Source organism: Heloderma suspectum, chromosome 2 (genome assembly GCF_057233095.1).
Source record: "Heloderma suspectum isolate Gila_16-S chromosome 2, 16-S_ref, whole genome shotgun sequence".
NCBI classification, from domain to species: domain Eukaryota; kingdom Metazoa; phylum Chordata; class Lepidosauria; order Squamata; family Helodermatidae; genus Heloderma; species Heloderma suspectum.
In genome coordinates this window covers 188528230-188544857 of record NC_139459.1, presented here as the reverse complement: position 1 = coordinate 188544857, position 16628 = coordinate 188528230, and the positions used below count along the sequence as shown (strand labels likewise).

Below are 16628 nucleotides of genomic sequence, written 5' to 3'. Positions count from 1 at the left end.
CATGTATAGGATTGTAGTCTTCTGCAGCAAAGCCAACCAAGAATAATGTGGCACCCCAAAGGCTGACACATTTATTTGTGGCATCGGCTTTAGTGTACTGGAGCCCCACTTCATCAGAGCCATAGTGAAGTGTATCACTTGGAGATCGTTAGTGAATCGGATGAAATGGCCTTTGGCCTATGCAGGCTTTCAGCACAATCTATTCATTACCATTTAAATGTACTCTTGGTTGTTTATTTTACAAAGATGCAACAAGAAAGTAGTGTTACCCATAGGGGTCAGAGACATTATTACTCTAGAATGATAGAGTGGAAAGAGGGAGAAGGGGCCAGATGGGTTTTATTTACTCATTTAAAACGTTTATACCTCACCTTTTCTCAGTAGAATAAAACGTTATACAACTAGTAAAGGTACAGCAGGAGCCCTGTCCTCTTTTGCATCTGGCTACCCTATCCACAATTCCTCTTGGTTCAGAAGAGTAATAGCAGGCACGCCCAGTAAGGATTGCTTTTATTATTCACTAGCAAAATGTGATGCAGCCTTTCCCAACTTGGGGACCCCAGATGTTGTTGTAGACCACAATTCCCATCATTCACAGCCAGCATAGCCAATGATCAGGGATGATGGGAGTTGTGACCCAACAACATCTGGGGACTCTGAGTTGGGAAAAGCTGTGCAAGAGGGGGTATCCTCCTGCTCTTCTAGGAGTGTCTGGTGCAGGTGCAGGACACAGACATCAGCACCACGCACCTGCAGGTTTCTGACACAGCTATGTTGGTCCTGACCCTGGAGCCAAGGGAGAACTGATGAGTGGGAAAACACTGAATAGGGTCCTCCAGGAGAGGCATTGCAGAAGTTTCAAGGACTGATTGAAAGAGGAGGCCTGAATGTTAAGAGGTGAATGCGGATGGCTGTTCTAGCATAAGGAAGAGCAGAACACAAATGAAGTCTTGAGAAAAAGGAACAAAGGTGGGAAGCAGATGACATTAATGTGTGCAGACAAGAAATAGAGAAGATAAGACCTTCAAATGTAAACGACAGAATCTGAATCCAATGTGGAAAAGAATATAGAATCAGTATAAGGAATTGTTTCAAAAATAGGTTGGGAGAGAAATGGTCTTGGGATGTATTTCCTTACTTTAAAAACAAACAAACCCTAACCATTCTTATTTACAAGACAGAAGCAGATCAAAAAATCATGAGTGATCGCTTCATGGGAGCACACGCACACCACTCACACTTTCTTTGACACTGTGTACATAAAATCTTGTGTGTTTTATAGTGTCTCAGTAGGTACTACCTTTTGTCTCTGGGTGAACATTATCCTTATAGTATAACGCAAGCCATGTGGTGTACTGGGCAAAATACTGGGCATAGACTGAGGAGACCTGAGTTAAAAACCCTGCTTCTCCATGAAGTTCACTGGGTGATTTTGAGCTGGGTGAGCTTTCAGCCTAGCCTATTTCACAAGGTGTTAAAATGAAATTGAATAACCCCATACCTAGTGTTATGTGTTTGGGGTCAGTCTAAATTACCTCCAGGGGTCCCTTACAATCGAGTGGCTCTGAGTACAAAGACGCTGAGGATTTCCCACAACTCTCTTGAACTGGTAACCTTTGTCCTACAAGGCCTGAGGGGGTAGGAGGGAATGAATGTGGGGAGTTGGAGAGGTGAATCAAGACAAAAGGAGAGATTGGCTCTTTTGTCAGGCAGATGAAGATCCCCTGGGCAGCTGAGAGGAAGCAAGGTTTTGCTTGGAGTTGTGATGCAGACCTTCATCCTGAAAATAGTGTAAACAAACCTTTATAAAAGAAACACCACAAGTCTCTAGTGCCCTCCTTCCTGGAAACCAAAGCCTACACAAATGTTGAAGCACCCTGCAAGTTCACTCCTCTGAGGACTGGCGTGCAGGAGCATAATACTATTCTTCCCTGAGCTCTTTGGAAGAAGGGGAGGATACAAATGCAATGACAGTGCACTTTTGTTTACTCAAAAGTACGCCCTGTTGATTTCAGTGAGGTTTACTCCCAAGTAAATAGGATTGCAACTCAATAGTGAGAATGATCTCTGTATCACTTCAGGTGATCCGAAGGCTATTGCATTCTTCTCTAAACAAAGAACATTTTATCTTTTATTCTGACCTTTATTCGGGCCCCTCACCCATCAGTAGCATAATTAGTCACATTAAGGTGTAGCACTCTGATATTGCTGATATTGCAAGAACTACCGAGTTAAGGAAAGTCCAAAGGAAACTACTTGCCTAATTGTTATTTTTTTAAAATGCTCCCTTTTCTAATAGTCATTTTGTAACTTTTTAGACCACCTGAAAAAATAATTTTTGTTTTCTTTCCATTCCTACCATTTATTTTTAGAGGTCTATAATTTATCTAAAGGATAGTTTTAAAAAAAGCCAGCCTCACATAGACCTCATTGCAGTAGTCCAGCAACACATTAATTATTGTTGTTGTTCAGTCATTAATTGTATGTAGGTCCAAAGCTGAAAAAATTGGTACAAAGTCAAAATCTACAAAAAAGGACACAAACTTTTGCTCATTCAGCTTTCCCCAATGTGGTGACCATGCTGGCTAGGGATGATGGGACTTGTATTCCAATGCATTAGAGGACACTGACTCTGGCATGTGGTAAGGAAGACATCATTGGCCACACAAAATGGCTCCCAGATTCAAACGTTATCAGAGCAGTCGAGCAGCCCCATATCCGAAAACAACAAAAAGTATTGCGGCATAAGTTTTCATGGAATATAGCCCACTTCACAAGATGCACGGAGAGTATTATGGAGAATTTGGGGGCGTTATACAGTATGTATTGCAGGGAGGGAAGAATTGTAAACAGTGAGGTCAGAAGACAATTAAATGCAAAAAAATGATAATCACAGTATTAACAGTGCGGCTGTCACTGATAACAAACATCCTGGCACTAGGTAAGCCAATTTACACATACAGTGTAATTTTAAAAATCCATTATCCCCATTCAAGCCTCTGGCAGTAGAATTAAACCTGTTGATGAATTCCAACTCAGCAGTCCCTTGCTCTAATCTCTTTTTGAAGTTTCATTGCTCTAGAATGGCTACTTAAAGGTCAGTAACAGTGTGTTCTAGGAGGCTGAAGTGTTTTCCCACCAGTTTTGTTAATATTGCCATTAATGATGTCAGATTTCTGTCCATTTCTTCTTTTCCTAATCTTCTGAGCTGGCCCAGGGTTCCCCAGAACACTCCCTGAAAACCTCTATTTTAAAGGGATTTCTTAAAAATGGTTTAGTGTAATTTTTTTTAATGTGAGGCTTGAGAATTGTTGTTGGGTAGAATGGTGCCCCCCCCCCCTCAAAAAGCCAGTTTCCAACATTCTGTCACTGTAGTGTGACCTAGAACCAGAACTCAGGATGGTATTATGCAGATAGAAGGTTTGATTCCCAGTGGGTGAGATCACCAGAAGCAGCAAGTAGGTTCTATCTCCACCTTAGTGGTATCCCTGAGTATTAGCCATTTAGGGTGCAATCCTATGCATGTTTAAACAGAAAAAAGTCCTACAGCTCCCAGCATGCCTCAGCCAGCCATGCTGGGAGTTGTAGGACTTTTTTTTTGTCTAAATATGCATAGGACTGTGCCCTACTATCTCTTGTATCAGTGACTGGCTGCCAGTGCTGGCTCCAGGTTTTGGGGGGCCCTTGGGCAAGACACTCTCAATAGGTCCGCTTCCTTAGCGAGTCTGCCTTCTCACCGCTATTGTCACAAGCCGCTGCTCCTCCTCCAAAGGATGCAGACAAACTGGAGAGGGTTCAGAGGAGGGCAACAAAGATGATCCGAGGTCTGGAAACAAAGTCCTATGAAGAGAGACTGAAAGAACTGGGCATGTTTAGCCTTGACAAGAGAAGACTGAGGGGAGATTTGACAGCGCTCTTCAAGTACTTTAAAGGTTGTCACAGAGAAGAACACCAGGATCTCTTCTTGATCATCCCAGAGTGCAGGACACAGAATCATGGGCTCAAGTTACAGGAAGCCAGATTCTGGCTGAACATCAGGAAAAACTTCCTGACTGTTAGAGCAATATGACAATGGAACCAATTACCTGGGGAGGTGGTGGGCTCTCCCACACTGGAGGCCTTCAAGACGAGGCTGGACAGCCATCTGTCAGGGATGCTCTGACTTGGATTCCTGCATTGAGCAGGGGGTTGGACTCGATGGCCTTGTAGGCCCCTTCCAACCCTACTGTTCTATGATTCTATTCTATTCTATTCTATTCTATGATTCCTCCTCCTCCTCTTTTCCATCATTCCTATCGCTTGCTTGACAGGCAGAGAGCAAGCAGGCAGTGGCATCTACTGCTCTTCCTTCTCACCGCCACCATTGTCTGGGCCAGAGCAAGAGGCAGGTGAGCAAGCAGGCTGCAGCGGTTATTGTTAGAGGAGGAGCAAGTCAGTGGGCCCATGCTGGAGTGTCGGCCCTTGGCAGGTACCTGACCATGCTTACCTTGGATGCTGGCCCTGCTAGCTGCCATTCACTCCAATGGGGAAGAAGTAAAGGGCAGAACATGGGGATGTTGTACCTGAACCTGCCCTCTAGCTCTGACACTGGGTGGGCTGATCCTCAATATCATGGTTTTCAAGGAGGATGTAATGTAACTGTGCCCCACTACCTATCCTTACAAATACAAGTCCTCATTCCACTTGTGCACAACATGCCTCAATGATGGGCACAGCACACTTGTTATCCTGTGTAAAACAGCTGCAACTTGGAGTTAAGAGTGCCTGGGCTATTGCTGCTTTTTAGATGGCCATGCACCTATATTTGTTTTCTTGGCAAGTCAGTGATAGGTCTGTTCCAGTGGCTGTCTGGTTGTTCCTATAGCTTTGTGTATTCAGCCCTTTCTTATCAGAAACAAAGCCAAGGGAGACTCCTGACATTCTTCAGGTCCATTGGTTAATAAATTCAGTCTTGATGGAGTATTTGAATCAGCACTGATTGGTGATAGACTTTGTATTATATTGATCTACCTAAGGGGACTTATCTGGATTGCATGTACCAGCAATGAAAAATGTACGATGGTGCCAAGTTCTGATCCAAACTGGCAAAAAAAGCCCAACAACCCAAAACAAACCAGCCTGGTCCAGTGTAGAGTTCATGATACCTTATGCACGAAACATCAGAATGCTACCTTAATGTTCAGAAAGGGAAAGGGAAAATACTTTCTGAATGCTCCCTTAATGCTCCCTTAATTTTCACCAAATGGCATTTTAAACTCCTTTCTCCATATCAGTAACATTTGCCCAGAATAATTGTGTTGTGTCCAAGTCCAGAATTGTCAATTGCCCCAGTGAACAGATCAAAGTTCTTTGTGCCCAATTAGTTCTCCATTAATTGAGTCAGTGACATAATTATTTTCAGGGCAGCCTACTAGACTTAATTGTGTGTATGTCTTTTTAAAAAATGGCAAAAGCAAAGGTATAATTGGTCTCTCAAAGATATTTCAAACAACCTTCCCCCTTACCAGGCTGAGGAAGGGCAAGCCTGAAGAGCCCTTATCTTATCAATTGGAGACACTTGTATATAATGGAAGAGGTGGGGGGGGGGGTGTCTTTCTTTCTGGCAGAAGCTGTGGAACAAAAAGCAACTAACATCATTTCTGCATAATGACTATAAAACACCTCCCAAAGCAGAATTGTGAACTGGGTAAGTAATTATTATTTGGGCTGCCGAGAATAAATGGAGACCCAAACTGAGATGAAGTTTGTGTTCTGCTGGGCAATCCATACTTTTATTTATGTTTTGTATTTTTTATTTTATTACATTTCTATACTGCCCCATAGCTGAAGCTCTCTGGGTGGTTTACAGAAGCTAAATCATTAAAATACATTTTTCTTTACTCAGCTGGGGCTATTTGCACTGCTGGTACCTTTCTCCAGTCTTTGAACAACTGGGATCTAGGTTGCATGATGGTCTGATCTGTAGACGGTGCAGCTTTCTAGTAGACTGGACTCGCTGGCTTTTGATTTGGCAAGATTTTGATTAGATGCAAAGGGGAAGAAGATACCTACAGGGGAGAGAATTTCAGTAGATTTTTTTCACCCCTACATGAGAAGCTGCACCTCCTGAAATCCCCTCTTCTACAAAGCTGTTAAAGGGATGGGTGCCCAGTGCTCCTTTGCATCTCATCACTCTTGCCTATAAGCCTGGCTTTATTATTCAAAGAGCCAGCAACCTAAATAGACATGATAATAACAGTCTACAAATATCTCTGTATTCTGTGCCTCTATGGATCCATTGGTTCCAGGGCATGGTCTGCATGCATGTAATACAGCCATCTTAGTTTTATTTCTCTTAATTGTATCGTATTGATATTTAATATTTTACATTGTTTTAACATTGTATTGAATTTATTTACTTTTTTCTGTATACTGCCCTGAAATCCATTTTTGGATGAAGGTGTTATTTAGAAATTCTTAGAACAAACCTTGCTAAAGCTATAGCAGATCTGGATCTGGTCAGTGCTGGAAGATCACCTGGGAACCCTGTGTACATTGTCGAGCATACGGAAGAAAGGTGGGATATAAATAAAATGAAATAAATCAGAGTATAAAATGTTGTCAGAGGGGCTTTTTTTCACCTGAGAATAGAAGGAGCAAGGGGGCAATCAACTTTAAATTTGAGCATTTGTTCTACATTTATTTTGTTTCAAACACACTTTTTCCCAACTATAACATCTCCAAACCATATCATGTTAATGGAATTTCTTTACAATGTGGATGCTGATGGTCAGTTGAGTTATTAATGGTTGAAAATGTAAGTTAAACCTGAAGTCGTATGTTGGGGAGAAAAAGCTTCCTAATAATGATCTGATCAAAACCAGCAATTGAACTGGTTGCCTTGGAAGTTATGGAATCACCTGTCCCTTGGAGGCCTTTTAAGGTAAGTTTGGACACTTTTCAGCCTGAGGCGATTTAAGTTAAACTAGATGTGATGTGGGCAGCCACGTTCACCTGTCTGACCCCTTCATGTTTAAAGTGGGGGTCTTTTACATCAAAAGGGGCACTAATCAGGGGTGTAGTGGTGGTGGGGTCTCACAGGGATGAAGACCCGGGACTTTTTTAAGAGCCAGGTCTCAGCCAGGTCCTTCCCACCCCCAGCCTACTGCTGTGGGCCAGGCTCTTCCAGCTGTCTCCTCCCCTTCCCGGCTGCCAAGTGAGGATGAAGCTTCCATAGAGTATCATATTTTGAAAACCTAAACTGTTTGTGTGTGAGTGAGTGAAAAAGATTTTAACGCCCCTGCATTTTTTCTCAGACATCCAATTGAAATACCCCTGCCTTACTCTCAGCTGCGCTGTTTTTGGATTTATTTATTTATTAAATTTATTAATTGCCCATCTGGCTGGTCACCAGTTGAAGGCTGTATATCTGACAAGGTTGTGTAATCTTAGAACGGGGCGTGGCTGTGACTGTCATGGAGGGACCCTGCACTTCTGAATTTACCACTACACTACCAGTACTACTATCGCACTCATACTCCGAGGCCTCTCCATATGTAGCCAAAACAGCACCATCTATGCATTAAGAGGAAGGTATCAGCAGACTTTGGAGCAGCACCTAGGTTCGCAGAAGTACAAAAACTATTTTGAAAAAAATTTAAGGCTGGGACCTCAAAACAGCTCAGTGAAGATTGAGTGTGCTTAGTGACATGGAATGCTGATTGACTGTTCTGGGGGATGGAAAACTGAGCAGGGGATGGAGTGGTGGGGAGGGCTGGAATGGTGCATCATGGAAGTGGGCATGGCTGGCTGGCAACCTGAACAGTAGTCTGTACTGCAACATTTTGTTGCAGGCCCCACTTGCTAATTCCAATGTAAGTGAGTGCTGTCATTCCTTGCACTAGGGAAAAGAGAAGTGTTGCACTTGGGATCAATGCCTACCCACTGCCAATGACACTTAGTGGTGCAGCTAGGTAATTTTAGACCCTGGACTGAATGGTCTTAGGGCGGGGCCCCTTCCAATAGTCATGGGTATTACTTCAGCTTTGAAGTAATTTCTCTTCACACACACTTTCCATGTTTTACAACTGCTTCTATGTTTCAGGTATGCTAGTGAAGAAAAATGTTTGCTAACCCTGATTTAAATAAATACATAAAACTTCCAAGCGTGTGCATTTCCACATTTTAAACTCTCTGAAACCTAAGCATCACCATGACTATGGGAATAAAATGGAGCTTGCTTCGGCTGCTGCCCTGCTGCAAAACACATTTACTTGGGATTAAGCACCATTTTGTTGTAGAAATGGAGGGGTGGGTGTGTGTGTGTGTGTGTGTGTGTGTGTGTCTCTCTCTCTCAAAAGTAAAAATAATAAAATGGGCATCTGTAATCATGTACATTCCCAGCCAGTTGCCCCCTGACTATACAATGTTTGTTTAGGGCGCAATCCTACGCATGAGACAGAGAAAAGGCCTACAACTCCCAGCATTCCCTAGCCAGCAAAGCTGTCTAGACATGCATAGGATTGCGCCCTTAATTGCTAATTCGGGGCCTGTTTGCGGCTGCGCCGATCACCCGCGACGCTCTGGGTGGTCCTTTGCCAGGGTTTGGCCTCAGGGTCCAGCCCTATAGATGCACCGTCGCTGGCCCCGTGTGTTCCGGCCGCGGCGACGTGCCCGTAGCGGCGAAACTCCCGGGCAGCTCCGAGCTGGCAGGAGCGGGCCGACTACGCGCGTCCCCTCGGCGGAGCCCCGCCAGGGGGCGCGCCCTCCCTGTGCCGGAGCCCCTCTCTCCCCCCCTCGGCCGCGCGGGAGGCGGGGCCTGGCCGCCTTCTCGCCAAGCTGCGCCATGGCCCGCGGCAGACGCCGCTGGCGGCGGGGCGGCTCGGGCTGAGGTGAGGAGGCGGCAGAGCGCGGGGCGGGCGCCGTCCTTCGGGCGCAGGCGGCACGCGGCGGGCGCGTGGTGACAGGAGCTGGTTTCGGCCGGGTGGAGGGACGCGGGCGCCCTTTGTGTGGCTTGGGGCGTGCGTACGCGCGCACGCGTGTCTGGGCGGTATCTCTCTGCTGGCTGTGGCTGTCGTGTATACTTAAACTTTTAAGTCAGAAAGGGTCAAAAGTATATCACAGGAGGGAGAGGCTTGGGTACATGAGCGGGGCTACGCGATAAAAGAAGAAGGGGTGTAGTTAACTTAATAAACGGTTTAGAAATCGGCAAATGGGTATATTACGGACTCTGCTTATTTTTTTAAAAGGCCGCGCGGCCACGGCGGGAGGGGGGGTTTTCTGAACTGTGTTTTTCTCTTCTCGGTGGAGGGTAGTTTGATCAAAGACATAATGCACTGCCGCAAAACCTGGTGCGAAGGAGAACCCAGGGATCCGACCTTGGGAGTCTGTGTCTGTGCCGTTCAATGGAAGGGTTTTATTTTTATAGGGGCGAGCCCCTTATCCTCCACCCTGCATTTCCTTTCTTGTATTCCAGTTTACCAATGTCTTTTGGAGTTCTCTCCCAATCGAAGCTGCCGGTCGCCCCCTGTGGGGCTTATTGGGGGTCACCTTACAGCGCACGGTGCATATGTACATGTATTTATGTCAAGCAAACTGGATGAGCTGCCTCCCCCCCCCCCATTACTAATGTACTTTAGTATCCCCAGCTGGCCCAAAAAACATGCATTAAAAAGGCAGCGGGGTGGGAGAGAATACTCCGCCTGGAATTTGTCTGGTATTTGCACTGAAGCGGGAGCCTTCCTATCCAAACATTTTCAAGTGTCTGGTTAGAGAGAATGGAAGACTGCCGATATGCTCATTAGAAAGAATGGAAGACTGCTGATATTTTGCCAGCTGCATAATCCTAGTATGTGAAATCAGCGGAAGAATGGAAGAGGGAGATCCCTCCCCAAACCAAATAGAGTTGCAAGTCAGTATGACCTGATTAAGGTTTTGAATGAAACGATAATTTACCCCTTCCTTTCTCATCCTTCCCCCAGTGGATCCGTTCCAGAATCTTAACCAGTATTTCGGTATACACGGCCATTCTGGGAAAAACAACTAGGCAGTGGTGACTGTTAGCATGTGACTTGAGACATTTTACAACCCATTTGAAGCATGTTTACTTAAGACACAAGGCCAGTTGACTAAAGTGGAATTTACTTCCAGAGAAGTGTATTTAGGACTGAAGGCTAAAACTTTTTCATCTGTTTAAGCATCAAGGCCACTGTCTTATTTCTAAGGCTCCCAGGTATATAGGGGTGTATCATCTCACCCCACAGCTAAAACCTCCATGCACAGATAAGTATTCTTCTGAATGCCAGGTGCTGGGGACAAGCGGGCCAGGACCATAACCTTTGTGCCCTGCTTGAGAGTTTCCCAGAGGCGTGTGGGTAAGAAACATAATGCTGCGCTTGGTGGACCTATGGCCTGATCCCCTTGGGAGCTGGTATGTTGTTGCAATCCTTAATCCGTTATCATAGATCTATCCATTGCAGTGTTCTCACTTCCATTTACATGAAATACTTATTGTGTAGCATCTCATGCAAAGGAGGCCCAATTTGGAGGTGAATGAATGATCAAAAGAGCCCCAGAAGTTGTATGCATATTTTTTCTCTCTCATATTATCATTTTCTAAAGCAATTGTGTGAAAGGTTACTTAATCTCTAGAAGATTTGATTTGAATGTCATTCTTGCGGTTTTGCTAACTCAGCAGGAGGGCAGTACAGCTGGGAACAGGCATTCTGATGGAAGGGTGGGGGCAGTTGTAGGTGGGCAATGTTATGACAAAGTGCTTAGCTCCCCGTATTCCTGGCTCATGTCCTTGAGCAGTGTGGGTGGGGCTACAGGCTTTTTGTGGGTTTTTTAGAAGGGGTGAGATAGGGATTTGAGTAGGCAAAGAATCCTTGGTTGTCTGGACTAAAGCGAGATACATTTTTTTCTTTGTAGTGCTATTTCTCTAGTCCAGGCCACACATGACTCCTGTTCAGTTCTGTTACAGGGAGGTGACTAAATCCTTCTCAGGCCTTACTGGTTCTGTTGGAACCTTTGGCAGGAGAAATATCCATCCCAAAGGCTCTTTTTGGCAGAACAGTAATTATGGCTTCCAGAAGAGACCTGCAGCCCTGATCTGGATATTACGCATGAGTTGACCGAAAAGGCAGCATCAAAGTTGCAGAGCAGCACTGGGACCTATATACAGGGAGGGGTGTTTTGTTAATCTCAAAGAATCACGTGCTATATAATAAATGAAATCTGGCTGCACACAAGTGTGTAGTAATGCAAGTGTTCAGGCACTAGGCTGGTGATCATTCCTGCAGGACTGCTGTTGCTGTGTGTTCTGAGGCACAATCCATGTGTGTCAGGGGTGCCATTTCAATAAAAAAAAGTGGGAGGGGGCAAAATTAACAGCAAGGTTTAAATGCCTACTCTTTATACACTCAATATTAGCAGTGCAATCCTATACATCAGAAGTAAGCCCCATTGAGTTCAGTGGGACTTGTAATCCTGTGCGCACTTACCTGCGACTAAGTCCCATGGAATATAGTGGGACTTACTTTACTTTCACTGTAAATTACAAAAACACACAGTTATTTAAAAGAAGATCTGCAAGGAGTGCTCTTTTAATAGCAACGTTATTGATACAGGTCAAGCAGTCACCTTCTCTTTTAATGCAAAGAGATTTAATTATTTCTTACTCTAATTATTGTGTAAAAACAGTGAGTTGGCCCAAAATATGTCATCCTAAAGAATAATTGCAGGTGGTCTGAAACTGTGTGTGTGTGGCAGGATGTGATTGCCCACCATCACCACCGAGTCTTTTCCTGGAAGTGAGAGTTAGGGGGTGAAGGGCTTGGTAGATGTTGGGCTTCAGTGTGTCTCTTGCACCACTGAGAGTGAAAAAAGACATTTCACCAAAGTTTGCTCAGGTAAAGCTACTCCATTTTAACAGCATGCCTCTGTTTTTAAATGCTGCTGACCCTGTATTATTTCTCAGTGCAAATCACTACCTGACCTATCCAAGGGTCCAAATGAAGAGGAACTAGAAATGGGCTGTTGTATTTACTTCAAGGCTAAGAGTTGGAGGAGTGGCATATGGAGGGTCAAACATCAGGTCTGCATTGGTCCCAGACAAATTGCACTTAGAAACATGATTAAGCAATCATGTAAGCAATGATCTCAGCGCTTCCCAGCCCAATTTGCAATCTTGCAATTGAGCAGTTGATTTTGGAATGGGTAGGTTATTAGAAACCACAATAAGATCATTATAAAGGTGGAGAGGTGGAGCTGCAGGCATGCCTGGCAGAGATGAGAAGAAGGAAAGCACCCACACTGTTTGATGAGAGATGGGGCAAAGCACCCCCTTTTGCCCTTCTCAACACTGATCCCGTAGGGAATTCCCCTCTTCTCACCAGGGCATTAACTGGCTGGTCTTTGACTAATTCTGGACCACAGTCAGTGAGGAGGCAAGTACTTGTTTGCTTACAAGAGTCTTTGGGTTCCAACGGGATTTCACATTCCTCTCAAGATAGTGTATTTATTATTATTAATAATAATAATAACAACATATAATAATAACCAATTAAACGTTATTATTATTAACAACAACAACATTTCTATACTGCCCCATAGCTGAAGCTCTCTGGGTGGTTTACAGAAGTTAAAACATTAAAATACAATATACAAAGTTTAAAAGCCATTTACATAAAAGCACATAGACAATATACACAAACAACATATAACTAAAAACAACTTTAAACAGTCAGTCATAACTAAAGACACATCCAGGACCGATTAAAACTCATCATGTGCTGCAGGGGAATAGTCTGCTCCTTCTCCTCTAGGTTCACTTCACAGGAGAGATTATAACTTGTGGCTGTTCATGTTGTAGTCACTTGCCCCTACTCTCTTGGCTTTTAGCAAGGGTGTGAAGATGCATCTTTTTAATTTAGCCATTTAAATTATGTAGTGTTAATGTTTTACAGTTTTAATGTGCTTTTTATTGTGTTATGGCTTTATTGTTTTAAATTCTTGTTCACCATCCGGATGGCATTTTAGCAAATGAGGTGGTATGTATGTTAAAAATTAAGGGTCCAAAACATTTGAAGGCACCAGGTGAGGGAAGTTTGACCTAAACTTTTCTCTTAGAAGAAAGAGGTTAAAACTGTCATGCTTCATTCGCTAGCCTATATAAAAACCTCCACTTTATGCTTGTGATTTAAAAGGCTGAGAAGTCTTGTTGCCTATAGTTACCATGAAAAGAGAGAAACAGTGGGTTGGATCCAGATTTGCCTCCTGTGAATGGAAGGACTCTTTCCATCCACAGAAGGTTTCTGATCCAGCAGAGAAATCCTACTGGTGGAACAGGAGAGGAAACAATTTTTGCTACTTCCCACTTCAGCCTGTTTCACTCCTCCCCTTGAAAAGCAGCCTGAGATGGTTGGGGGACCCCCTGGAACAATGTGGGAGGTGGCACTGGGGGAACTGCAGGGGGAAGCAGAAATTGCCTCTCGCCTGCTTTCCACCTGTGGGAGCATTCTGGGCAGAGTTCTGTTTGGGGCATGCTACTGCCGCCAGAAACTTGTGTGCATTCCGGGAGAGAGCGGAGGACAGGAAGGCCTGGCATGCTATGGTCCATGGGGTCACGAAGAGTCGGACATGACTTAACGACTGAACAACAACAACCGCCGCCAGAAGCAAACTCTGCATCCACCCGATAAGGTTGTGTTGTTGTTTTTGGTGAATTGGTATGCATTTTGAATAGTCACTTCATTCTCTCTCCATTTTTTTAAATTATAGGCACTATTGCAGTCTTCCTCAAAGTGGTGCTCTCCAGATGGCTATGCTGGCTGAGAATCATGGGAGTTGCAGCCCAACACATCTGGCACTAGGATGAGGAAGGCTGCACTATAAGTTTAATTCCCTATTCCTTTAATAGCTGTATTACTCTTTCCCCTTAAGCAGCAACCAAGTCTTCCATCTTACTGAGGATTCTACAGGCAGAAATGCCTTTTAAGCTCTCCAGTCCAGAAGCATAAAGTTCCCTTGGAGCTGTTTCACAAGTCAACTTTACCAAACAGACTGTGTGATTATCTTCTAGCTTTGACTGATTGATAATATTTACGTCCTTCCTGTTGGGTGACTGTAGTTCTTGAGTCAGCTCACTGCATTTAAAAAAACCCATTTTTTTGTACTAAAGCTAATCAGATTGCAATCTTCAGGAGTTTAAAAAACAGCGACAGAGTTGATTAGTCCTGTAAACCCCAAAGTATGGGTAGATGACATATTTTTTTATCTTGTGTCTGAAAAATCAAAGCACACACCAGACAAATTGATAAGGGGGTGGGATGGGAAGTTCCATAGGTGAGGCAATATCACCTGAAGGCCCTATTCCTGGTAGCCACCCATCTTGCTGCAGATGATGGAGGCACCCTGAGCTCAGCTTCCAATGAAGAACTTCATATCTGGGCAAGATCATGCGGGAGCAGGCAGTCCTTCGGATAACATGGTCCCGGACTATTTGGGGCAGCCTTTGCCAGCCTGATGTCTTCCAGATGTGTTGGATACACTCCCCGTAATCTCCAGCCACCATATGAGTGGCTGCTTGGTATGACTAAATTCAAGGGGTGCCAAGCTATACCTTTTGTCAGGAGTACTCCAGCTCTGAGGTCTTAGTGGAAAGCTTTCTTGCTCTCCTTTTCTTTTAAAGTAGCACACAGGAATGTAAAATAGAACGGGCACCAGCAGTTGGTGTATATAGTATGTATTCTATATACATGCACACAAACCTTGCGCCAAGTCAGGAAGGAGGCAGCATGTGGGTGGCCCACACGTCATTTGCATAGCGAGCAGCTTTGGATGCAGAAATGTGCACGTGTCCCCATATGTTCAGTACCAAGGAATACAGCTTAGAACAGGGGTAGGCAGGGGTATTCCCAGATAGATGCTTGGGACTTCAATTCCCAAGCCCCCCCTGCCAGCATGGCCAGTGATCAGGAATGCTGGGAGTTGAAGGCCAACACATCTGGAGATCTACTTTCTGCCCATCCCTGGCTTACAGAACACATGATGCTTCCATGTGGATTTTATTTTTTATTGTCATTTTGTTTGTTTTAATCCTCCTAAGCTGCCCACAGAACTTCAGTTATAGGATGGCCTATACATTTGTATAAATAATAAATAAGTGTTTTAAAGTTCCAGTACCTCTCTTCTCAATAACAAGCACTGAGGTAGGTCTGGGTGAACAGTATCTACAATATCCCCTAGTTAGACTTGATTAAAAATAAAAATGGGGTTTTGTGTCAATTCATGTGTCATTTTTCCACATGTTCAGGCCTCAGCCTAATTTAAATAAATAGTGTGGTTTGTGTTTGGGCCAAACTGCCTTTGATGCTCAGGCATGTGTATTCCTTCCCCCTCATTTTTAAGAAACTAAAAGCAGCCTCAGAGGCTGAATCTTGAGTGAAGGGGGGTGGGAAAGGCACTGCTTAGTCCTTCCATTTTTTGACATTTTCTAAGGGCTGATTTGCACGACACGTCCAGCTCATCGTGGTTTATTTACTCCACAATGAGCTGCAATGTATGTGGCTGCCATTTTGAATATGCAACTCCTGATCGGGGCGATAGGGGCTATCATGCGCACTTGGCCATCGTGGGTTATTTGAGGGTTAAACAGCCCTTGCACAACTGTACTATTAATCAAGGGTTATACAAGGGCCATTTAACCCTCGAATAACCCATGATGGCTGGGTTTGCATGACACAGTGTAACCCCCAATCACCCTGATTGGGGGTTGCATATTGAAAACTGCAGCCCCATGCACCCAGCACACACCTCAGCTCATTGTGGGTTAAATAACCCACAGAGACTCAGCCATGTCATGCGAACCAGGTCAGAATCTCCCTCCCTCTGTGAAGTTAAAGGCTGTGTGTGTGTGTGTGTGTGTGTGTGTGTGTTGGATGGGGCAGGGGGAAACTTTCAGTAGGAAAATAGCCAGAGATGGGAAAAGTTAAGCAGCCCTTCTTTTCTCCTTGCTTACCCAGTCAGTCCTTCAGTCAAGACTGCAGCTTCCATAATATAATGGAAATATAATGTGAAGGTAGCTCACCTCTTCCTTCTATAAGTACAGAATAAGCTGTAATAGCCTGTTCTGTTACAGTTTTGTTCTTTGGTGCTGGCTACCTTTCCTCCCACTCTTTCTCTCACACATATCCATTTGTTGCTTTTCTTGGATCTAGTTTGTTCCTCTGTTTCTGCTCCTGGCTTGTTAATACAGTTTATATATAATACTGCTGAAATTTCAACTGAATATTAAAAACAGTATTCTGGTGATCATTTCATGTGTCAGCTTTTAAATTCCCAGTGTTTAACAAGATGTGCCAGCGGGAGGGTGGGTAAACAGGGAAGGATGGCAAAACGTAAGTGTTCCACCCTTAAAAGTGCCTAAATAAATAGGGCAGTATCCAAGTTGACACAAATGCTAATGTAAATTACATAGTGCTAGTGTGAGGGACCTCCAGCACAACAGTAATGGCATTAGCTAGCACAATGCAGTTCCCTAGAAAATTCATCACACCAGCTAATGATGTTAGCAGCGCAACAGAATTTACATTGGTGTTCGTGTCGACTTGGATACTGCCCATAAAACATTGGGCTAGGCAGTAACCTAG

The 16628-nt window shown here is 44.2% G+C and overlaps 1 protein-coding gene across 15 annotated transcripts in view; it reads left to right on the top strand.

The window, feature by feature from the left end:
* The first annotated feature begins 5428 nt into the window (after positions 1 to 5428).
* SLC11A2 (solute carrier family 11 member 2) overlaps positions 5429 to 16628 on the top strand; it is a 149593-nt gene continuing 138393 nt past the window's right edge. For 9 of the 15 annotated variants that reach the window (XR_014788118.1, XR_014788115.1, XR_014788113.1 and 6 more), the window contains exon 1: positions 5429 to 5686. Coding sequence is in view for 1 of the 15 variants with exons in the window: in XM_084836841.1 (XP_084692967.1) it covers positions 5647 to 5686 (40 nt within the window). In the remaining 14 variants the exon portion in view is untranslated. Of the gene's footprint in view, positions 5687 to 6439; positions 6557 to 8792; positions 8871 to 16628 lie in introns of those variants that run through there. The other 6 variants (XR_014788123.1, XR_014788122.1, XR_014788125.1 and 3 more) reach the window with 3 other exon arrangements.